Genomic DNA, 23,572 nt, shown 5'->3' on the forward strand with positions numbered 1-23,572 from the left:
CTTGACTCGCATGATGTGTTTTTCTTCTCTTCTCTCCAGCTGTCGTATAAGAAGCTGCTAGCTATGAACCATATTCAATCATCTTGTGCCTATTTGACAATATTGGATATGAGATATTGATGAGAGGCGGAAATCACGATGCATGTGATGCGCTGTGAAAACTAAGAGGAAGCTAATGCAATAGTCAGTCGCCTTCTCACCAACGCAGCCCACATAAATCTCTTCCATTTGCAAAATTAACCTGCTAGCGATAACCTCGGGCATAAAAATAGCGGGAGGCTGCGAGCAAACAAGCGGCTTAGCTCAGCGCAGGCAATTGGAAGAGACTGCTAGAGCCAGGCCAGGCCAGGCCGGCCGGATGTCGTCTGCAGTGGGGCGTGTCACTTGCATGGTGGGCAACTGTGCTTGTACCTCCATTGCCGTCTAGGGCGCCATTGCAAACGCCGCAAAGGAAAAAAAAACTAACAGCGATGGATGCTGGCCAGAGGTAGAGAGTGATCAATATATGTGTACTGACGTAATGCGGCCGTGAGTAATTGATGATATCTGGCTACAGGCTGCCACGCCCCTCCGTGCTGTGCGCTGCCTCTGCCTCTGCCTCTGCCTCTTCGCGCTGTGCTGTCGGGATCGGTGCCTCCGGTGGGAGCACTGCATCGGCCCCGAGAGCGAGAGGCAGACGCAGCGAAAAAGAGGAGCTTCTGAGCGCACCGGATCGTCCGCCCAGCGAGCCAAAAGGCCCTGAGCGAGCCCGCCTGGATGCACTCCATCATGCACAAGAGTCTCAATCTAATTCGGGCCACGGATATAAAGTACCGGTACGGCGCAGTCTCCAAGCGGCCAAGGTACCGAGTACTGGACGCGACAGGGAGCCTCCGGGGCTGAGGGAGCCTGGTCGGGAGCCACTGGTAGTCTCCGCAAGTCCCGAGTACCCATCGCCGCGCAAGACGCACTGGAAGCATTGCCTGTGCAGAGGTGCTGCTGCATGTACTCCGTACCGCCCGCGCAGTCCAAAGGCAGAGCAATAGGCCGCATACGGCGTAGCAGCGGTACTTGCCCAGCGAAAAAGCGCCTGGGATCCATCGAATCAGCGGCCGCCCATTGGCTGCCTGATGGATGGCCCCACCCACACGGACCATCTGGCTGGCTGGTTACTTCCTGCCGGGGCTGGCTGCAGCGCATTACAGAGGTACTGGCCGTATTACTTGTACCGGTACGCTGCACACTTCAAGTACATGCACTGGCAGCAGCTCGTCCGGCAGGGCAAGTGCTAGCGGCTCGCCGAGGCAATGTCGCCAGTACCTGGCCGGGCGCATCTCCCACGGGCTCTGCAAGGTACTGGGTACTGCCAGTCCTCTCGCTCGACGCTCTGCTCTGCGTCTCTCGCCAGGAACGTCCTGCGCACCTTCTCGCCGGAAGCCTCGACCCATATTCCCACTCGTGCGCTTCCCACTCTCCAGAGCTAATCTCGCTCCGGCATCTGCACCACCACGAGGGCCAACGAGACTCGCAGAACTCGCATCACCGTTGCTGGCTCTCTGCTTCTGCGGCTCCCGTGGCCCTGCCATCGAATCGTCGTCTGCGGCTCGACAATACAATACAAACGCCCCCAGTCGTTTGTGTCCTATATGTATGTCTCTCCCGCGGCGTGCGCTCTGCCCTTCGTGTTAGTTGGGACTTGGCGCCATGTTCCATGTTCCAACTGTGCTTGACCACTTGTTTTAAAAAATAACCGTCCTTTCCTCTCCAACTCCAAGTACTCATCCTCTGTTAGTCGAGCCACGATTCGCCTTTTTCTTTTCTTTTCTTCTCTCTATATCGGCCTAGACAAAACAAGACTCCACGGCCTGCCTTTGATCACGTCTCGATTTGGTGGTCCCGAGACGTTATAGTCCCTCGCATACATGATGCGATGCGGATTGTGCCCTCACGACAGGTGTTTCCTTATATGAGCCTCTCTGGCCGACCCTTCCCTCCTCGTATCGAACGACAGCAATATCGGAAGCCTGCGCCTGCCACCAACCACGCCTGTCGCCTCCGAATTCTCAGCCCCGGGATCCGTTTGCGCCATGGCACCGAATGCCTCCCTCAGCGCAGCGGCGGCCGTCACCAGTAGTGCCAATGCGAGCTCGCGCAGCTCGCCTGCGATTGGGACGTCTGCGACCCCTTCGTCCTCGAAGCCGAAGCCCAAAGTCAACTCCAACGGCTACCACCCCTCGAATCCACCCGTGCCACTGAGCGCCATGGTCAGCGCGCCATTGGACCTGACCTCGGTCGAGAGACGCGGCCAGCCTACAGCGGTGCGAGAACCGCTCAAGAAGAAAACACGCCCACATGGTATATCGGAAGCCCCGACCTACTGCCCGACAGAAGACGATTGGCGTGACCCCCTGCAGTATATCAATAAAATCGCCCCAGAGGCTTCTCAATATGGAATTTGCAAGATTATTCCCCCGGATTCATGGAACCCTGAATTTGCAATTGACACCGAGGTACGCATCCGCGTATTGATTACACTGACTCGCTGCGTGCACGATGATGCAACGACTGACAGATTGGTAGAAATTCCACTTTCGGACACGAAAACAAGAATTGAATTCTGTTGAAGGCAGTGAGTTTCTCCATTACACCTTCTTATTTCGGAAAACCGAAAACAGGGAGGGAAAAATAGACAAGATCTTGGAAGCCAGTTTTGCTTATTAACTTTTTTCATTACTCTAGGCACGCGCGCCAATCTTACGTATCTGGATGGCCTTGCCAAATTTCATAAGCAGCAGGGAAGCAACTTGCACCGCTTACCATATGTCGACAAGAAGCCGCTTGATCTGTATCGCTTGAAAAAAGCTGTCGAATCTAGAGGCGGATTTGACAAGGTGTGTAAGCTGAAGAAATGGGCCGAGATTGGAAGAGATCTTGGCTATAGTGGCAAGATAATGTCATCCTTGTCTACATCACTCAAGAACTCCTTCCAACGATGGCTCTGTCCGTACGAAGAGTATCTGCGCCTGGCAAAACCCGGAGTACACCAGCAGCTCGAACAGGAGTACGGCGGTCCTTTGACTCCCAGCCCCGCACAGACACCCATCAAGCGATCCTCTGCCAACACTCCGAGCAGTGTCCGAGGGACATCGCCTGCTCGGCAAGCGTCAGATGCCCTCCAGAACAGCGTTGGTAACAAAAAGGAGGTGGATCGAGACACGCCCATGGCCGATGCGCCGCCGGTAGCTCCTGCTCCTGGTGGATTCACGGCTATCAATACCAGCGGCGGTTTCACGGCAGTCAATTCGGGATTTACTAGTGTAAATCGTCCTACCAATGGCGAGAACAAGAGTTACACGCCAGACCCCAAACGTTACGACAGTCCTGCCACTTCTGCGAGAAACACTCCCGAGGCTCGGCCGTCTGGCCTCAGCTCAGCTGCCGCGCTGAAGCGCCAACTGGGCACCGCGAGCCCGGCAGACGGAATCAAGAAGGAGGTGGATACCGACAGAGATGATGCTGACAGCGCGAGCCGGCGTAGCAGTAAGCGCCTCAAGAAAGACAACGTACCTACGGTAGCCGGGTCGCACATGACCGTGTTTCGCCCGTCTGTTCCACGAATTCCCCGGGAAGAAGGCGCTGCCGCCGGAGGAAAATGCGAAAACTGTGGACGGGGCGAAGACAGCGGCCCTCTGCTTGTTTGTGAGTCCTGTGATCATGCGTACCACGGCCCTTGTCTCGATCCCCCCGTTGAAGCGCAAACCGGACGCCGAATGGAACTGCCCACGGTGCTTGGTGGGAGACGGCCAGTTTGGGTTCGAAGAGGGAGGCCTATACTCGTTGAAGCAGTTTCAACAAAAGGCAAACGACTTCAAACAGGGCTACTTTGAGCAAAAGATGCCCTTCGACGACACTCTCCAGTGCCACCGGCCAGTCACCGAAGAAGATGTTGAAAGAGAATTCTGGCGTCTGGTTGCCGATTTAGAAGAGACTGTCGAGGTTGAATATGGCGCTGATATCCACTGCACTACACACGGTTCCGGCTTCCCTACAATCGAAAAGCATCCGAATAATCCATATGCCACCGATCCATGGAACCTCAACGTCCTCCCCTTTCATCCAGACAGTCTATTTAGACACATCAAATCCGACATCTCTGGCATGACGGTCCCTTGGGTTTATGTGGGCATGATTTTTTCGACATTTTGTTGGCACAACGAAGATCATTATGCCTACTCAGCCAATTATCAGCACCTGGGAGCGACGAAGACGTGGTATGGCATACCAGGAGAAGACGCAGACAAGTTTGAGACGGCGATGAAAGAGGCCGTGCCAGAACTCTTCGAGACTCAGCCAGATTTGCTCTTTCAGCTAGTCACGCTCCTTACGCCCGAGCAGCTGAAAAAGGCAGGCGTGCGCGTCTACGCATTGGACCAGAGAGCTGGTCAGCTGGTCATTACGTTTCCTCAGGCCTACCACGCCGGCTTCAACCACGGCTTCAACTTCAATGAAGCTGTCAATTTTGCCCCTTGTGACTGGGAGAAATTTGGACAGGCTGGAGTGGAAAGGCTGCAGCAGTTCCGCCGCCAACCATGCTTTTCTCACGATGAGTTGCTATGGACTGCTGCCGAGGGAAGCGCATCCTCGGGTCTCACCATTCAAACAGCAAAATGGCTCGCACCAGCTCTCGACCGCATTCACCAGCGTGAACGAGCACAGAGAGACGAATTCCTCGCAAAGCATAACGAAGCATCGCCTCATCGATGCAAGGTTACCGGGGGAAGCGAAGACGCCTGCCCACTCGCGTTCAAAATCGACGACACTGATGTCCATGACGAGGAAGAACAGTGCTGCAGCTATTGTAAGACATTTGCATACCTGTCTCGTTTCAAGTGCCACCGTTCAGGCCAAATCCTATGCATCTTCCACGCGGGAAGCCATCCCTGCTGCGACATGCCAGAAGAGAAGCGGCTCTTGGGCGAAGAGCATACGCTAGTCTACCGGAAAACCGATGAAGACATGACTTTGGTATACCAAAAGGCGTCTGACAAAGCGCATACCCCCGAGGCGTGGGAGGAGAAGTATGACAAGCTTCTGGAAGAGGAAGCTAGTCCGTCTCTGAAGATTCTGCGGGCTATTTTGCACGAGGGCGAAAAGATCCCATTTGAGCTTCCTTCTCTGCCTATCTTGAAAGAGTTTGTTGATAGATGTAATGACTGGGTCGAGGAAGCTACCAATTACATTGTTAGAAAGCAGCAGAACCGCCGCAAGAATGAGAAAGCTTGGCAAGCCACTGGACGCCGAGGAAGCGCAAATAACGACGCAAAAGAGAAGGAAAAAGAAAGCCGCCACGTAGATAATATCTACCGACTGCTTGCAGAGGCAGAGCACATTGGATTCGACTGTCCTGAGATAGCACAGCTTCAGGAACGGGCTACCGCCCTGAAGCTGTTCCAAGATAATGCCTCTGCAGCGCTCAAGCAAAACGTCCCCCCTCCAGTGGAAACAATTGAAGAGTTGATCGAAGAGGGGCGCGGCTTCAATATCGATACCCCAGAGCTAGAAGCTCTATCTCGGAGGCTAGAAGAGTTACGGTGGAACGAGAAGGCCAGGACGAACCGCGCCGTATTACTAGGAATGACGGAGGTACAAGAAATCATTGAAGAAGGAAAGCGGCTCGAAATCCCCAACTACAACGACCACTTGAAGTACTATCATGACAAGCTGGCTGCAGGCCAGGCCTGGGAAGCAAAGGCCCGAGAACTGACACACGCTGAGTTTGTTCACTATTCTCAGTTGGAGGCACTTAGATCGCAGGTACAAGCCAATGTCTTGCCTGTTTCTCGCGACACTCTGGCCGCTGTCGATCAGATACTCCACAAGCAGCGCGAAGCGCATCTCCAAATCATTGACCTCACCGAGCGATGCCGCGATCCCGATTTTAGAAACCGACCCAAGTACTCGGAAGTTGTCGACATCACTAGAAAGCTAGACGATCTCAATTCCAAGCCGACTGGCACTGTCGATTTAGAGAATGAGAGAAAGCGACATGAAGATTGGATGCGCAAGGGCAAAAAGCTCTTTGGAAAGTCGAACGCGCCATTGCATATTCTGAAAAGCCACTTGGAACACGTTCTTGAGCGAAACACTGACTGCTTCGACACTGACCACGACACGCCGCGTCTTCCAGGAGAGCCTGTATCCAGGGAAGCTAGCCCAGAGGCGGGATCCGGCAGGTGGGACGATCGATCGAGGCAGGTGTTTTGCATTTGTCGAAAGATTGAGGCTGGTATGATGATTGAGTGCGAATTATGCCATGAATGGTAAGTTTTGATGATTTGTGCCCGCAAAAAAAAAAAAAAAAAAAGTAAATGGAAGAAAAGCTAAACAATATTTGCCAACAGGTACCACTACAAGTGCCTTAAGATTGCCCGTGGCAAGGTCAAGGAGGACGACAAGTATACCTGCCCGATATGCGACTGGCGAATGAAGATTCCTCGGGATGCGGCTCGACCCAAGCTTGAAGATCTCACTGCTCTTGCCGACGAGATACTAGGCCTACCGTTTCAGCCGGAAGAAGAAGAGGTTCTGCGGCAAATCATTGACAATGCGCAAAATTTCAGAGACAAGATTGCTCAGTACTGCAACCCGCTTCTTTCGACAGAAGCCGAGGCCGAAACACAGCGATTCTTTCTTCGGAAGTTGGAAGGCGCAGAAATTCTGCTGTCGTACGAGACCAATTTCTTCCGGCAAGAACTTCACAAGTGGTGTCCTGTCGCGCCGGAAGCACCGCCCATCTTGCAAGTCTCTCTGAGCACGCGCAAACCTCGCCCCACGAAGCTGCAGAAGATGCTCGTTGAATACGGAGTCGACAATCCAGACGACCTTCCTGAGCATGCTAAAGGCAAGGCTAATAGTTTGCGACGCAAGGCAGCGAATGCGGAGGCGGCAGCTGCTGCGGCTCAAGCGCCGACACCCATGCCCAATGTGCCTAACCCGCACAATTCGGCATATGGACCGGCGACGTACTTCCCTCGCGGCTCCCACTCGGCAACTCCGAGCATCTCGGCTAATTCGCACGGGCACCCAGACGAGAAGTCTCACTCGCCTTCAGATAGTGACATTAAGATGGGTTCCGCAGACTCAGACAGCAATCTGCATCCTAGCTTCTTGAGAGGAGGTCCTCACTTGGCGGCAGACGACTCGACCATGTCGCTTGAAGATCGGCTTCTGTACGGTCAAGTTGATGATATGGATCTACAGACGGAAGCAGACAAGAACAAGGCTCTTGAAATCTTTGCTCGCACCGAGCTGGGCAGAGAAAAGGCCGAGAAGATGTGGGGACCCGATATCTGGAACAACAGGCAGAGGTCTATGAGCGACCATGGGCGGTCCATGACCCCGGCGGATATGGACGAAGGCATGAAACACGACGACAGAAAGGTGGACCAAATGTTTGAGGAAATGACGAATCAAGATGAAGACGAAGACCAAAAGAAGAAAGATATCACGATGACGAACGGACCCGTCACAGCAGACTTTTTAGAGAGCGAGAGAAACAACCTGGATGCGATGTTGGATGGGGAGTAGTACGATTTTCATTATTGGGAAGGCTTCATTTCTTTTCTCCACACACTTATTCGTACTACTATTTTGAGAGAGGATAATCTCGTCTCCAACTTTTGGGAGGGATCTGGAGTTTCTGGTACTGGGTGCTGCCTGGAAGGGACTTGTTATGTGTTTTGTAATACCAGGACGACGCAGTGTGCTTTTGTTTTTAATGTTTCTTCTGGCACGTTTTTCTTTTTTTTTTCGAGAAACGTTCTCCTTGGCGCATATAAGAGAGGTCGGGAATATTTTTCTTTTATTTCTTCTTACACTTTGTGGGAGGAATGAAATCAACGCATCAAGGGGATGGCGAATATGTGTGTACGCGCGTGCGCGAACATTATTAATGGAATTTCTAGTTACGTACGATTTGATAGTTTTAATTATTCCGTCAGGTAGAAACAAAGCTACTTGCAGAAATTACAAGGGGAAATTTAACCGATAAATGCGTTGTGAATGGGAATGTTGATACGACTTCGTAGTCTTTGAGATGACCTTGACATGCTTGTACAGTTTTGATGTCAGCTTGATTACTCCGTACTACTAGTAGTATTCCTGATAGAGCTTAGTCACCGCGTGGCTGCTCTGCGATCTGGAGGTGAAGGAGGTGCGGAGCTTTGCCTCACGTGACATCCCGCTCAACGCGTTGCGTTATCGCAATCGCAAGGTTGGGCTTCTATCGGCATCTGCAGCTGCAGTTCCTTTATAACACGTCTCGAGTCGCCATTGGAGGCATCAGCGCATAATCTTTTTCGTCAGCAGCGTTCAGCACTCTTCGCAAACATGGCGTCGCCTCCATATGCCGCGTCGCCGTCGGCCATGTCGCCTCCTTACCCGTCCCCAATCCAGATCACAAGCAAGAAGCGAACGTCGACGATGGACGTGAACATGCCGCCTGGAAAGCGCAGAAAGAGCTCCGTCGTCTCGCAGCCCCCGATCCACCCCCTGCGGCAGACGTCGTTCCCGCCAGAGGCCGGCTCGGGCTCGCCGTACCCAAGGTCGCCGTCGGTCGATGCGACGTCACATGTCAGCGGCAGCGTGGTCAGCGCGACGGCGGGCAGAAAGAAGCGCGGCAGGAGGACGAAGAATGCAAAGGGGGGAGATGATGCTACGGAGAAGACGCCCAGCCTTGTTGGGGGCAAGGCACCTACGACGGCGAGCGGGCCGGGCGGCGACAAGGAGCTGGAGGATGATGAGGATGATGACAAGGCGGAGATGGCGCTGGAGGACGCGGTCGCGCGGACACAGGAGCAGAAGCAGGAGGAAATAAGATTGAGGGCTATGCTCGTGGAAGCGTTTGATCCGCTGCAGTATGATCGGTATGAGTTTTGGCGGGCGGCGAAGTTGAGTGATGCGGTTGTGAAGAGGGTAAGTGAAGAAGAGGAAACAAGACAAGACAAGGTGATGGATGAGCTGACAAGGTTAGGTTGTCAATGCAACCGTCTCGCAGTCGGTGCCGCAGATGGTGGCCACGGCCGTCAAGGCAGTGGCCAAGCTCTTTGCCGGAGAGATCATCGAGGGCGCACGAAACGTCCAGGCCGAGTGGGTTTTGTCCGGAGAGAAGCAGAGCGACCTGCCAACGCCACCGCCGTCAAGCGAGGAGGCAGCAGCAGCAGCAGCAGCGGCAGACAAGACTGAAGAAGAGGTCGACCTCAAGAGGGGTCCACTCCGACCGGACCATTTGCGAGAGGCTTGGCGACGCTACAAAGTGTGTCACGAGAGTCGAGGAGTAGGGGTCCAGCAACTGTGGCACGCGCAGCAGGGGACTGGGGTGGAAAGATTTTCAACGAGGACGCGGAATAGGCTGTTTCGGTGAAAAAAAGGCGCTTGGTTTGACATGCTAGCGTGGTATTTTTTCTATTTTTCTTATTCTTTCTCTTTTATTCGGCATTAAGCGGGTGGAAGGGACCAATTGCGGGATGGCGTTTTGGAATTTTCGGTTGCTTTTTTTCTTTTTCTTTTTCATTATGAATTATGGAGGCGATCGTCCTGAACTAAAGAGAGACGGCTTGTTTTGTTTGTCACTGCAGGTCTAACCGCTACTACTACCATTTCTCTACTGCTACTGCAAAATGCTTACTTATACTGCCAGAGATATGCCAATTCCATGGGGCACCTGACATGGCCACCCAACTCGAATTGATCGTCCTCCCCGGATCTCTCAGCATCTGCAAAGACGAATGAAACGGCCTGGATAGACGATGACGCGCAGCTTTCGTGCCTCGCTAGCCTGCAGCCGTTATTGCCCGTTTGGTCGCAAGTGCGGCTCCGTAATTGGGGCCACGACGGTGGAGCTGGCGGTGCCTTTTAGTGACAGATTTTTTTTGCTCAGGTCCCATTCGGTGTTTGTTGCTGCAGACGATGGAGTAAGGAGAGAAAAAAAAGAATCTGCTGGTGTAGTGTCTCTGTAGCACGGTAACTGCTCTTCTGTTAGTGTTAGTGGCCTGGAAGCGCGCACGCGACTTTTTGTGCTGCTGACAAAAATCCTTCTTGTCCCTCTTTCTGCTAACTCGCCCTGGGTTTTTTTCCTGTCAACTGAACGAACTCTGCATGAGTTTTTGTCACCACCCACCACAGCTGCAATTGAATCTTTCTTATTTGCCTTGGCCAATCGCAATTCTCCTTCATTTTATTTTGTTGTATTCTTTTCTTCTCTTTTTTTATGTGCACTGCATTTTTACGCAATTGAGCTTGCACAATGCCCAGAGCAAAGGTATGTCTTTTTTCCTCTTGTGTTTTTTCTACATGTCACTGGCCCCCCCACGCTTTTTTTGTGCAGCATGTCACCAAATTTTCACACACTCTCACTTCTCACTTTCTCCCGCCAAATCTGCACCTTTCCGCACCAACTCGAAAACACCACAACATCAAACATCTGCCTCCTTTTTGTTGACAATCATGCAGCAGGAAACCGACAGCTCGGCCAAGTCAAGTGCTGCAGCGATCCGCATCAGAGAAAACCAGCGCCGGTCCCGGGCCCGCCGGAAAGAATACGTCGAGGGCATGCAGAGGAAGCTGCAGGACTTTGAGACAAAGGGCGTGGCTGCGACGCTGGAGATGCAGCAGGCCGCGCGCGACGTGGCCATTGAGAACTCGCGGCTCAAGATGCTGCTCGCCCACAACGGCGTCGGCGTCGATGCCGTCGAGAGCTTCCTGCAGAGCTTCAAGGGCCAGGACGCCGCCGAGGCCGAGCACTACGCCGCCAAGATTGCCACGGCCGAGAGCATCGCCAGCCTGGGCCGGGCGTCGACGGTGGCCACGCTGTTCCCGGAGCACGCCCACGTCGACAAGCTGGCCGTGCTGGCGAGTGCCAGCATGCAGCAGCAGAATGGCGGCTCTGGCCACGACTCGGACACCACCATCACCTCGGACGATTCGACAACGGGGCTCAGCACGGGGCCCGTCACACCAAGCTCCAGTCACATGAATGCCCCCTCGCCGAGCGATGCCGACTTTTCGTCTGAGGCGCCGCAGACCATGTCTTGCGATGCGGCGGCTCACATCATTGCGCAGATGCAGGGCTGCGGCTTTCGGGAACAGGCTTCCAAGGGGGGGGCACTTGGAGGGCCAGAACGGCGACTATTTGATTCAGAACTCGGCGTTTTTGAAGATTCTTGAGGCTGCGTCTATATTCAACTAGTCTTGCACAAGTCGAAAAAAAAAAAACAAGAAACGAAGAAGAAAAAAAGGAGAAAAGAGGGAACGCCAAGGGTCATACAGGAGAGTAAGTGGCAAGCCCGCTTTGCAACCCCTTCTGGATGATTCGTATGAGCCACACATATACTCTGCTCAACGGCAGCCCTCATGAGATAATTTTTTTCATGATTTACGATGCTGGTGTTTTTTTGCAGAATGGACTTGGCACCCCCTCGGTGGGCCGCTATGAGTAATGCATTGTCACCACCAATTTATTTTTCTCTCACGACAACTGCGGCAGCAGCATCGAGCTATGCGCGGCTTTTTACTTGTCAACAAGTTGAGCTTAACCGCTGTTGTCCAATTAGGGACACTGCCTCGCGACAATGCAACGGAGTACATGACGAGAGCATGACGGCGGCATTTACTGTTGCGAGCAATGCATATGTACCAACACAAGAAGACATGTGAAGGACACAATCTTTTTGATTTGCAGTTTCAGATGCCGACAAGCACATGCGCAAAAGGGACAACATGAATTACTTACTTCTTGCTTTGTCATTGCCATTATCATTGTTTGGCCAGCCAAATGTCTCACTTTTTGTTCTAAAAGTATTCACATGCAACTCGGCATCTGGACAGAGAACCCGTGTGCTTTACACCTCGTCGCTCTGATTTATTCGACACATCACAGCATTGACCAACAGTTTTGAAACTTTTCATGGCGTTTTTTGGGGAAGGGGAACAAAGAAAAAAAGTTGATTTGTTTTTTGTGTATTTTTTTGCTCATTTTGCTTTTGCACAAATGGCATATTTGGCATACATTACCTGCATGCATGGCCTTTATAAGCATTAATGATGGAATCATTTTGAGATGGGAAAGCCTTTTGTTTTTATAAAAGGCATCAAGGAAGAGTTGTACTATACATAGTTTACAGACAGCAGATCAGATTCACGGCACTTGGGCGATGATGCCCAGGGCAGCATATGTATAAATATATATGTAAACATGTGTCTGCTGCAAATACTATCATCGTGAGATTGACTTGTATCCTTCCTGGCTCTTGTGAAACTCATCTCGCATAGATTGCCACCCAGCCACAGCACCAGCTACAGCACATCGCCACGCAACCACTCCCCATCGCCACGCAACCACCCCCCATCGCCAACCAACTTCTCCCCCCTCGCCACGCCTTCACACAGAGTCTACAGCCCAAATCAACAACAGCACCCGCAGCACCAGCAATAGCAGACCGAAAGATGACCGCCACACCCACCAAAGAAGCCACAGCAGCAAAAGCATAGTAGTAACGCGGATTAACGCGCACGCTGTCCAACTTCCTGTGAATCTTGCCCGCACAGTCGTCGTCTCTATATAAAACGCAGCTCCCATAGTCTGTGTCTTCGAACCATTCCTCGGCATACCACAAAGGCGTGCGGCCGTCCACGTCTTTGGCTTTGTAGTGCGTGGCGGGAGTGTACTCTAGCAACACATCCATGGCATCGTCGTGGCCCTTCATTGCGGCAAGATGAAGCGGCAGGCGACCATCTTTGTCCGCCACGCAGGGGAGATTTCGCCCGTACGGTCCTCCGTCGTCGCCTACGAAATCTTGTTCTGTTTGGGACCATTGCTGGAGCGCCTTCACGGCGCCGGCTTTGCCGTATACGGCCGCCCAGTGCAATGCCGTCTGGCCCAGATTGTCCTTTACTTGCAGGCATTTCCCAGAACAGCCCTGCAGGAAAGCAGTCACAATCTCAGCAACTCCAAGCCTGCACACGTAGTGCAATGGCGTGGCGCCTGTGGGAGAATCCTGCGCGTATGGGGATGCCCCCTTGCTGAGCAGAGCTGGGATGAGACGCATGCGGCGTGCGATTTGAGTTTCTGCACGATAAGTAATAATAGTCGTGTCTTTGAACTGACGCACTGCTTCATCTTTGAAAAAGCCTCCTAGTTCAGGGACTAGGAGGAATCTCTTATTCCAGCGGGCATTGAAAGCATCCGGGTGAACCCCCCCGCAGGCGAAATGCAAAGCTGTCTGGCCATGCTTATTTACTTGGTCAATCGCCTGGGCGTCAAGAATCTCTAGTAAGAACAGAGCCGTATCTGGTGCTCCTGTGTGTATCGCTGCATGAAGCGGAGTGTTTCCATCGTCATCTGTCAAAGTTGGATCCGCCCCCAAACTTAGCAGATGCCGAACGGCGTCCATGTCAACGCCAGCATCGCCACAAGCAATAATCAAAGGCCGAGTGAAGCCTCCGTGTGGGCGAGCTATTTTTTGATTCACATCCACGTTCCACTCCAGAAATTGTTCGAAAAAGTCTCGGGGATAGTTTATGCCGCGATATTCAGAAAGAGCCTTGCCCAGCTGTTCTGCGGTATAGGGAGTGCCTCGACGCTGTGCCTGTTCATACACTTTGCGAATCACGCTCAAGCGGCCAGAAGAATTGCCGTGGCGAGCGGCATAGGCCAGAGGCGTCATATCCCCATTTGTCTGGGCAACAGGATTGGCCCCGTGTGCGAGAAATAAATCTACCGTCTCGTTGAAAAGCTTTCCTAGTCCCATGGCGGAGAAGAGCGGCGGGAAGTGTCGTGGCGTGTTTGGATCCGCCCCAGCTTCCAGCAACATCTTAAGGATGTCGATTTTGCCTTGAGACGAGGCAAATAGCAAGAGATTCTGTTTCGTCTTGATGTTTGGATCTGCGCCTTTGGCTAGAAGCCACTCTGCCCCTGCCGCGGTCTTTGCGTGGCGAACGGCATACTCGAGAGGCGTGTTTCCCTGGTAGTCCTGGCTATCTATATTCCCTCCATTTTGATGAATTATTTCCGCAGATTCTAGATTCGGGGTCTCTTGTGAGAATACCCAGTGCAGTGGAGTTGCTCCGAGAAAATCTTCATAGTTGGTGTCTTCCCCTTCCACAATCAGCTGGTGAACTGCGGCTGGGTTATCCAGGGCGTCAAACAGCCGTGATTTCCCAGCTCTTTCCATTGCCTGTTTTTCCTGTTTTTCCTGTTTGACCCTCTCCCTTTCCTGCCCAAATCTATCCATTTCACCGTAGGATAAGTCATTGTAGAGATTGATTTGACGTATCGAATCGTCAGAGAGATACTGACATTCACCATAACCATCAAAATATATGTGAGAAGTACACGAATCGATAAAATCCATGATGCTCAAGTTACTGGTGAATGGCAAGCCAGTATCGGGACCTGGATTTTCTGGATACGCTGCAATCCTTGGATACGCTGTAGTCTTTTGCAATGCCACTGTATTATGAAAAACGGCTAATAAGACGGCGGCCAACGACACATAATGCTTGATTCCTGACATTTTGAGGCCATTGAGATAAATTTAGAGACATGTAATTGAGATGACGCGGATGTTGTTGGTTCAGGCAGCAGCAGGGTACTTGTCCCATCCCGGCCCTCTTTTAGCCACGTGTCTAGAAAGTCAAAAATCCTTCGAGTAACGTGCCGTGTTGTTGTGCGCTTCATGAGGCAAAAAGGGGGCATAACGACCTCGACTGCTCGAACAGTCTATAAAAGACGAAACACGCATTTCTAGCGTGTACCGTTTGCTTCATAAGCTTATTAACTTCTTTCGAAAAAAATTGTGAGTTACAACATAGCAATACAATGGCGAATAAATAATCGCCGTAAATCATTTCTTGGCTATGTCTATCGCCCTCGTCGTTTCTTCAGTACTTTGTGGCGCCACATCGCGTGAAACCGCGACGTTGGGCCTGATGCACTTCTTCCAGAGCTATTATCCTGGCCAAGAGGCCAATTCTCCGCCGTCGGTGCTGAGACGTATACAGAGGTAATTGGACATTCTTGGCTTGGAGCGCTCTGGTACCTGTAGCCATCTTGTGGATTCACAAGCTCTTGCACCGTTCAGACTGGGATAACGACGCGGAAGACCAAGGGTTCGCCCGGGCTGGCAGGTTGGCGGATTACTGTCGACAAAGACTTTCATAAGCCTGTGGCGGTCTTTGCCGAGGCGCGTAAGGTGAAACAGGAATCGGCAGGTTGCCATGCAGGGGCGTGTCTGTGTTTGGTGCGATGGGATAATGGGGATTGTTGCTGGCATGAGGCATTGTGTCAGGGGCAGGGGCGTTTTCATGAGCTGGGTTGCCATAATAGGGCTCAGAAAGTATATAAGCTGGTTCCGATTCTCTCTTGGGCGGAAGCACATCGATAGGAGCAGAGAAAGACGGCATTGAATTGTCCGTGCCGAGCTGTCCTTCGATAGGATATACACGCTTTTGCAGATCTCTTAGTGCTTCCGAAGTATTGAAATAGCTGACAATATGCCACTGCTGCTCCGAACGTGCGGCGGTGTATGCGTCGGCTTCCTTTTCGACCACAACAGCATGGCTATCACTGGGTCGTAAGTAGTACTCAAAAGCCACATACGGGTTAGCACCGTACTGGCAAAGACTCTCCACGCATGCCTGCTTCCCGAACGAGGCCGCTATTTGGACCGCCTTGTCCAGACTGGCCTGAGAAACAATTCGCCACGAGGGATCGAGGAAAAGCGTCAAGCAATCAACATATCCAAACATGGCTGCAAGATGCATTGGCAATAAGTTCAGGGAGTTGGTCTCGATGTCTGACCTTGCACCGTGTTGACGAAGCAACTTGACGGCATCGTCGTGCCCTCCCCTACAGGCTGCGTGCAAAGGGCTCCTCCCCAGATCATCTGTCAGGTTGACAGATGCCCGCAAGCGTATCAGCGACTTAATAGCCTTACAGGCGCCTGCAGCAGCGGCATGCCAGAGCGAAGTCCGTCCGTACTGATCCACATTGTCTATGTTGAAACCCCAAGGGCTAAAAGCGACTAGAGCCTCAATGGCATTCGCGTTATTCCCAGCAGCGGCTCTATGTAGCGGAGTTTCTTCAAAAATATTTCGAGGGTTCGGGCCAGTGCGTACCCAACTCCAATCCAGCAACTCTTGAAAGAATTGCTCACCAAGCTCAGTGTCAGGGGTGGATGCTGCAGCCAGATGCAGCGGCGTCTCCGAAAAGGGCCACGTCCTCTCGTTTGCAAGCCATGCGGCCTCTCCTTCATCATTGAGATGTGCCAGAGCACCCCAGACCCAATTATTACAGAGTACGGCAACGTGAATAGGCGACAGGCCGCTCTCTGTAAATATCTTGCGTTCGGCTCCATTCTTTTGGAGCAGCGTGATGCAGCTAGAAGAGCCACCTGCAGCAGCCCAATGCAGTGGTGCAAACCCATACTCATCAGTGGTTCGTAAATTAATATCGGGTACCTCGTATTCAATCAGCGTCATAGCCCGGTCTAAATCTCTAAGGAACAAAGCCTCAGCTAGTTGTTCGATGGCACTCAGTGTATTATTTGAGCCGCCTTCTATTCTTTTCTGCTGAAGTTGTGACATGAAATCGTAGAGGGGCTTCATAAAAGCACAGTCTCCTAGCAAAGACGTCACTCGAACAGGCTGGACCATCCACATCAAAGGAGACGAGGGGTCAAGCCCAAATTGAGAGCTAGAAGACCAGCAGTATACTTTGGTCATTGCTCTCGCCCCAGAATTGGAGGATGTGGACTTTAGTGTCTGATTGCATCTGGATAATTCTACAGCGTTCGTGGAAATTTGAAATGTCGCACTCTCAGCCAGAAGTTCTGCTCTTGGAATCACTAAGATGGAGATGTAGAGCCGTCCTTGAAGCTGTACGCCCTCGACCGACGCGCTGCTCGCCAACGTCGAGTCCTCTCCAAGAGAGTCACGGAGAGTTGACGAAGTCATCTCGCTATTGTTGGACTTGCGAGTGGTTTTTTCAATCTTTTTGTTGATTTCTTGGAAAACATGCTCGAGAGACTCGTCACGATATGCCAATTGGAAGCACCATCCCTCCCATTCCATCGTGTTCAAGCGCCGCAAACCCACGACCACGTCCACTTTCTCGGAAGATCTGTCAATGTTCTGGAACCTAAACACTCCCATGGCTTGTAATTTGGGAGAGTAACGGACGCTGAGAGTCATGGTGGCAGAATTCCAGTAGTGCGCGGGGTACTTGTCGAACAGGCGATACTGAACACCATCAGAAGAACCAAGTCCTGACTCGACATTGAGAGGCGAGAGTCTGAACTGTGGAAGGTGATAGTATACCGGCTGTTGCCTTATGTATACCGAGCGGTAGCCCTCTTCTCCTTGGTAGGAAGAGGACACGGGTCGCTTGAAATGCTTCGTTTTTGGCCGCAGCCTTCCGTACTGGTCCTCTGAGAGCCGCCGCAGATGAAGTGCGGGGCACAGGTGGACATCTCGGTCGCGCTTAACACAGTCCAGGATGGCTAAGTAGTCTTCTTCCATGACAGTTTTGTCTGTGAATGTACGTGGCACGAGGTAGAGCTGGACGCGAAGGCCTTGATTCGTCATGGCGGATGGAGCACTTGCATACACAGGTAAAGGCGGCAGGACTTGCAAAGCGCCGGCATCTTTGAATTGGGCTGGAGACTGTGCAAGTAAGCCAAAAAGAGCATCTGGGTCTTCTTCTACATCATCAAATGAGTTCCACGCAAATATGGACTGGTCGTCTGTGCGTTGGATGATGTGCTCTTGAAGTCTCGTAAAAGCACGCTTTCCTTCACCGTATAGAAGCGGCATGTTGACTTGGAACAGTCCCATCAAACAGTATGCAGTGTCTTCGAGCCTGGTGGTGTTTCTATGAGACGCCCAGGCCATGCGAGCAGACACGCTCAGCTGAAGGGGGTCGATGGTGCCGTCCAGCACTTCCTCATCAATGCCAGTGATTTCGCTGATGGTCTTTGCGAACTCGGGGGGAGAGTGTTTTTGGCCAAGGAGGCTCCAGTCGCTGCCGTAGAAGAGAACGAGCTTTGGCGCAACCAGCTCTTGGAGCGTCCATCCCCTTGTGAACCACCGACTATTGCGGAGATTCTTGTCGAATGCATTGCCATCTTGGGTGGCCGGCGGCTCGACGTCGGAAAGGTACGCATAGCACTCGGCAGATTGCTCGTACCACAGATACATGGAGTTGATGGCCTCGGACAACTCAGATGAGCTGGTCTTGTCGATGCAGCACGTATCGGCCCAGACGTAATTGAGCCCTCGGCTGACAGCTAGTCGAGCGGCACCAGCGATTTTGACGTAGCCCTTTTTCGAGAGAATGGCTCTCCTCTTTCTATCTAATGGTTTGGGAGAAGAGGACGCGAGATGCGAATGTCTTCCCAGTCGCCGCAGCTGCTGGATCGTAAGTTCCTCATCGCCCCAAGTATGCGATATAATGGCGTAGGGAGGGACGTCGTCGTCGAGGATGTCGACCAACTCTAGTGTTTTCGCGTCTAATAAGCGCATTGTTCAGCTGCCATGGCCGAGCCGAAGAACAAGCCTCGAGCAGTTTCGATTTTGGTGTTACCATTGACAACTTAACTATCCTCCAACTCGCCCTACGCACAGAATCTGAGACCCGGCAGTAGGATTCGGGTGCGGCTGTGCGGCGAGGCTTTGGGATGCCTTGCAGCCCGCCCGACGCAGGATCCTGGAACCGTCCAATGAGCCATCGCGAGGCCCTCGATAGTTCGACATGCAGCCAATAGATAAAGCCGCCCGGGCATTTGTGTGTGTTGCTTGTGTGACCTGCTGGCGTGGCCCTCAATTAGCCGTGAAGGGTCGAAGGCAGCGAGGCAGATTCGAGTTGAGGAGAAGCAGATCAAGCGACCATCGCGGCTAAGCCCAATATGGCATGGCGGTTGATCGCTAAGAGCCGAGCCTAGACCCCGTCGCTCCACTGGACTGAGAGCGCTAAAAGACGGCTGGAGCGCTATTGTCTGCTGAAATGCCCCAGATCAGCGCGGCCACGTAGTGAAAGTGAACCGATATATGAGATGACAACTTTCGTTCTGTGGATAGGTAGCTACAAGACTGAAATTATAAGAACACATGCACGCGTTGTCCATCGAAGGGGTCTCAGCTCACACGGTTTCTTGATATGCTGAAGGCACAATATAAGTGTGAGTCGGAATATCTCCCCCTCTATTAACTTCCATGCTCTATGCTCTATGCTATTCTTGTGTTCAAGTCTTTGACCAAATTTCAACCAGCCATCGCTACTTGCCTCAAGTTTTTTACTAAAATTGATACGCAGAGGGAAAGGATACAAATGATACTTCAACTTCATGATTGTATAGATTATTTCTTTTTCAATTTCATTAGCGCTGTCATTATCATTTCCTACTGGCGCTGTCCCTATTGCGCCATCCCGCCCCCACGCCATTTCATTCGCTTTGGTTTTCAAGACCCCCATGGCACACACGCAAAAAGGTATCTATATATACACGCATGTTGTGCCGCTTCTGAGTAAAATCATCTGTATATACACCATAATCCGTAAATATCTGACATTTTATTTCTCCTCCTCTTTCTCTCTCTTTTCACAGCCAGGTATTGTTGCCAAAGCCCTGCGACATCCAGCTCCCTCCGTTGGTAGCCCACAGATTCATGTCCACTCCCATGGCATAATCAAAGCCGTCATCGAGTCCCAGCCCTGCAAAGGCCCCGTCGTAGGCGTTGTTCAAGTCTGACTGCGCGTAGTCTGATCGGGGTGCAGATAGCTCGGGCGTCTCGCCCTTGCTAGGATCTGCAGCATGCATCTCGGGCGGCAGCGTTTGCTGGTCCATGGTTGATGCAAAGCCGCTATCTGACATCCACGGAGCTGTCATGACAGGATGAGTAAAAGGCGAGACAGCGCTGTTGGCAGCATTGGGAGGGGAGCTGAAAGGCTGCATGCCGGCTGAGGAAGCGTTCATCACATCCGACCCATCTGCAAACTGGGCGTTTTGGGGAATCGTCTGCGACGGCATGTTATTGCCTTGGATGGAGCCGGCTCTTCCTTGGCTGATCAATCTCTCAAGATCTGTCACGATGCAGTCCACCGCGGGTCCCACGCAGCAATCCTTGATGGTCTGTAGACAGAGCTGCGCCTGCTCCATGACTGTCTCTGCCGTGATGCCAAAGCGGCTGAAGAGATCGAGCTGGAAGAGGTACATGAGCATCCGAGCGCACTGGTACGCACACATTGCGAGGTCGATATCCGCCACCGGCTTGGCATCAAGCTTTTGTATCAGCGAGAATATGTGAGTCAGGGCCAGGGCATGATCCACGCATTGCCTGTGGCAGTGATCGAGGAAGGCCTGGTCAAACATTTCAAGCATAGACTGCGGCAGCCCGCCGTTTACGTCTGCCAAGGCTAGGCGGTAGAGGTCGCAGTAGCACTGACGCCACCAAACGTGGATCATGACGAAGACGCAGATTCGTGGGGAATAGGCGCGGAGGCGCAGGGAGTTTTCGGAGAACTGAAAAGATGTTGGTAGGTTGGCGGCGAAATCGCTAAGCTCCTTGTCCAAGGCAAGAATTCGGCCTTGCAGCTCAGCAGGTTCCATGCCGCGGTCATATTGTGCCACCCTGGTGAATTCGATAATCTTCTGGCGGATATATAAGATGCGCGCGTGGAGAGCCAAGGTTCCCACGTCCTCGGCAAGTGGTGGTCGTGGCTGGTGCGAATCTGGCACGAGCTTTTCCGTATGTTGCGCCAGATCGAATTCGAAATTGCGCTCGTTACATGGCAGGCTCACATGGATCTGGTCGGCCCTCCAGAGGACAAAGTCGGGGTATCCGCCGCAGACACTGGTATCGATGCAGTACATGGCCCACATGAGGCGTCGACGAGATTCCTGTGCTAGGAAACGAAGATGTGGCGCCTCGTAGTTGAGACGCAGCGCGGTGGCGTAGCGAGACGCAAAGCTATGGAGGACAAAGGCGCTGGAGAACTTGTTACAGAGAATTCGATGCTTGATGACGAAGACGAGTGCCTGGATTTTGACAATGGAAAGGCGGCTGTAGTCGGCGAGAAGAAGGGCCTCGGCTTTATCGATGCAGAGATTCCCATATTCGCGCATGCCGGGGCCCATGTTGGTAAGACATGATGTGATGCCGACAATGGCTAGCAGAAGAGGCCTTTCGACTTTGCCGGCCTGATATTGCTCCATAAGAGAAGCTCGATGCAAGAAGGTGAACATGGGCATATGGTGGACGTAGCGGAAGAAGAGGTCGAAGGCGCGGTTGACAATGGAGTCGAAGCTTTCGTCTATAGAAAGGCTGAGACTGAAAAGTTAGCGGCCACGGCTCCTACAAAGAAATGTCGCCATATAGAGCTTACCCTTCGGTGATGTCCGGTCCAGGACTGGCAGAGCTGGCCTGGTCAGTCAAGGCTGGGCTTTCGTTGCGTCCATCATCCTGATATCGATTCTCTCCCTGACTGCGGCCGTCTCGACCACCTTCTCGGTCTGAATCTCGATCTGGGCTGTTGGGGCTCTTGGTAAGTGACGACGGCTTGGCTCGCTTGCTGGGCCGGTAGACACACTCGATGCCCTGGACGCGACACCGCTCACACGAGGGCAGATGGCCGGAGCACCGCGCCTTGCGGCTGTGGCAGCTCAGACAGGCCTGCTTGACACGCCGCCGCGGCAGCGAGAGAGACCAGGCGTCGACGTCGGCATCGTCGTAGGAGCAGGGGAAGCCCAGGCGCTGGCAATTGCCACAGCACGGACGCGCGCCGTTGCACCGAACCTTGCGGAAGCGACAGACGGCGCATGTCATGGACGACTTCTTGGGACGGCGGTCGACGGGCAGGGATCCGGGGCCGTCTGCGCTGGCAGCGCCGGGCTGAGGCTCCGGGAGCGACGACCCGGTGAGGCCAAAGGACGGCATCTCGGCCCCGGGCGGCGGGTCGAGGTCCATCACGGCGACTGACGACGCTCCGGAGAGGGACGAGGACGGCGAGAAGCACAGCGACGGTGGCGACTGCGTATCGACGAGCAGGTACGGAGAGGCTGCGGCGAAGAGGCTGGACGGCGTCGAGGCGGCGGACAGAGAGAGAGAGCTGGAGGCGTCTCGGAAAAACTGGGGGTGGCTCGGCGTGGACACGGACGGGCGCAGCGCAAGTGGCTTATAGGGAGGGTAGAGCTCAAAGTTGTAGAGCAGCTGGATAGACGGGAGGTCAATGCGGGTTAGTGGAGGCTCAGGAGCTACAGTGGAATGAAGCAGACGAGGAGCAGACGATTCATGTGCTGTGAGCAAGAAACGAGAGGACGAGAAAAAGATGGAGCTCTGTCTGCGTGCGGCGCTCACGTACCGGTTGAGGAACTTTTGGCGCCGCGGTTCCTAGTGGGTACACGCAGGTACCCTCTGGCTGGTCCAGGCCCTCCATTTGCAGCGACGGGCCACTGGAAGCAGCGCACGATACCTGGCAGGGACAAAAGGCGACAAGAGGCGTGCTGTTGCAGCAGATGCCGACGACCCGAGGTAGAGCGGCGCCGATGATCCGACAAGCGCTGACTCTCTTGTTGTATTAAAAGCTGAATGCAACTGCCGCTGTGTATCACGATATACAGCTGAATGGCATATTTTGTGCGTGCAGTTTGGTAGTTTTGGTTATGTATGAGAAATAATAAAGAAGAAACAAAGTAACGAAAACGGTTGTGGCCAATTGCGTTTGTCAGAGACTCGAGTTGTCTTGACTTACAACGACTTTCCACAAGTTGCTGCAACTGTTTGCATCTTTATGAATCCATGTTGCATCGGTGCTGCATCTCCTATATACCACCATGTGAGTCTCAATCAACTAACCCCGTCATATCTAGTCCTTGGTCCTCGTCCCGAGCGAATATATGCAAGGCGCAAAAAGTAGAATCCGTCGGACTCAGCCTCCCGGCATTCGGAGAGGCTTGCACGTGTTTGGCTGGCGATACAAAGCAGCAGGACATCGTGTGAGCGTCCAAGACATTGGCCAGCAGCTAGTCGGGGGGTCTGTCACCTCTCCACAGCAGCGGGTACGCGCTTGTACGAGCTGAGCAGGCTGCATACAAATGAGGCGATGGACTAGGCACAACGGGAGACTCGATTTGACAGGGCATGAATCAAATTGGCGGATGAGGCGTCGAAACACGAATCAAAGTAGAAGGATTTCCAGTGCTACAGCTCTCTCAAATGAAAGTCAAATGAACGACTCAGGGCATCGGCGTGGATTAGCATCAAATTCGCAGCCGACGGCAGATCCATATGCTCAAGATTACTGATTCCGAGGCCACGGATTTAATTCCACTGAGCTGGCTCAGAGACCCGCTAAAACGGCTCGCAGCCTTATCGGTGGACCACTGAAATTTTTCACTCTCCTCTCTTCTCGTTGGCTCAGATAACGCCACAACCATTGTTCTAAATTTCTTCGCTTGGATGAAAATGGCTTCCATCTGTTTGGCCTTTATTTCCTGCTTATACCCACGGCAGTACAAGGGCTGACAGCCTAGTTTGGGAGCAT

The 23,572-nt window shown here is 52.8% G+C and overlaps 6 protein-coding genes across 7 annotated transcripts; 3 read left to right on the forward strand and 3 right to left on the reverse strand.

Moving 5' to 3' along the window:
* The first annotated feature begins 1,451 nt into the window (after positions 1-1,451).
* TrAtP1_011723 (uncharacterized protein) lies at positions 1,452-8,014 on the forward strand. Its single transcript, XM_066115231.1, has 4 exons — positions 1,452-2,489; positions 2,560-2,608; positions 2,719-6,299; positions 6,381-8,014. Exons 3-4 carry the CDS (start codon positions 3,694-3,696, stop codon positions 7,564-7,566), a joined length of 3,792 nt encoding a protein of 1,263 aa, XP_065971329.1. The 5' UTR covers positions 1,452-2,489; positions 2,560-2,608; positions 2,719-3,693; the 3' UTR covers positions 7,567-8,014.
* A 353-nt stretch (positions 8,015-8,367) lies between these two features.
* Positions 8,368-9,400, forward strand: TrAtP1_011724 (uncharacterized protein; the record flags this gene model as incomplete). The annotated part of the gene is made up of 2 exons (XM_014084808.2): positions 8,368-8,952; positions 9,011-9,400. 2 exons carry the CDS (start codon positions 8,368-8,370, stop codon positions 9,398-9,400), a joined length of 975 nt encoding a protein of 324 aa, XP_013940283.2.
* An 882-nt stretch (positions 9,401-10,282) lies between these two features.
* TrAtP1_011725 (uncharacterized protein) lies at positions 10,283-11,202 on the forward strand (the record flags this gene model as incomplete). Its single annotated transcript, XM_014084809.2, has 2 exons — positions 10,283-10,297; positions 10,489-11,202. 2 exons carry the CDS (start codon positions 10,283-10,285, stop codon positions 11,200-11,202), a joined length of 729 nt encoding a protein of 242 aa, XP_013940284.2.
* Positions 11,203-12,293: 1,091 nt separating this feature from the next.
* Positions 12,294-14,267, reverse strand: TrAtP1_011726 (uncharacterized protein; the record flags this gene model as incomplete). The annotated part of the gene is made up of 1 exon (XM_014084810.2): positions 12,294-14,267. The coding sequence occupies one exon, from the start codon at positions 14,265-14,267 to the stop codon at positions 12,294-12,296; it is 1,974 nt and encodes a 657-aa protein (XP_013940285.2).
* A 904-nt stretch (positions 14,268-15,171) lies between these two features.
* On the reverse strand, positions 15,172-18,555 carry TrAtP1_011727 (uncharacterized protein; the record flags this gene model as incomplete). Its single annotated transcript, XM_014083478.2, has 1 exon — positions 15,172-18,555. The coding sequence occupies one exon, from the start codon at positions 18,553-18,555 to the stop codon at positions 15,172-15,174; it is 3,384 nt and encodes a 1,127-aa protein (XP_013938953.2).
* An 819-nt stretch (positions 18,556-19,374) lies between these two features.
* On the reverse strand, positions 19,375-22,918 carry TrAtP1_011728 (uncharacterized protein). Of its 2 annotated transcripts, XM_066115232.1 has the most exons (3): positions 22,391-22,918; positions 21,416-22,239; positions 19,375-21,354 (listed from the first exon to the last, which is right to left on the reverse strand). In XM_066115232.1, exons 1-3 carry the CDS (start codon positions 22,463-22,465, stop codon positions 19,632-19,634), a joined length of 2,622 nt encoding a protein of 873 aa, XP_065971330.1. In that variant the 5' UTR covers positions 22,466-22,918; the 3' UTR covers positions 19,375-19,631. The 2 variants fall into 2 exon arrangements, with proteins under 2 accessions (XP_065971330.1, XP_065971331.1); XM_066115233.1 differs by having other exon boundaries at positions 21,416-22,918.
* Positions 22,919-23,572: the final 654 nt, after the last annotated feature.

The sequence above is a fragment of the Trichoderma atroviride genome, chromosome 6 (assembly GCF_020647795.1).
Source record: "Trichoderma atroviride chromosome 6, complete sequence".
Lineage (NCBI taxonomy): Eukaryota > Fungi > Ascomycota > Sordariomycetes > Hypocreales > Hypocreaceae > Trichoderma > Trichoderma atroviride.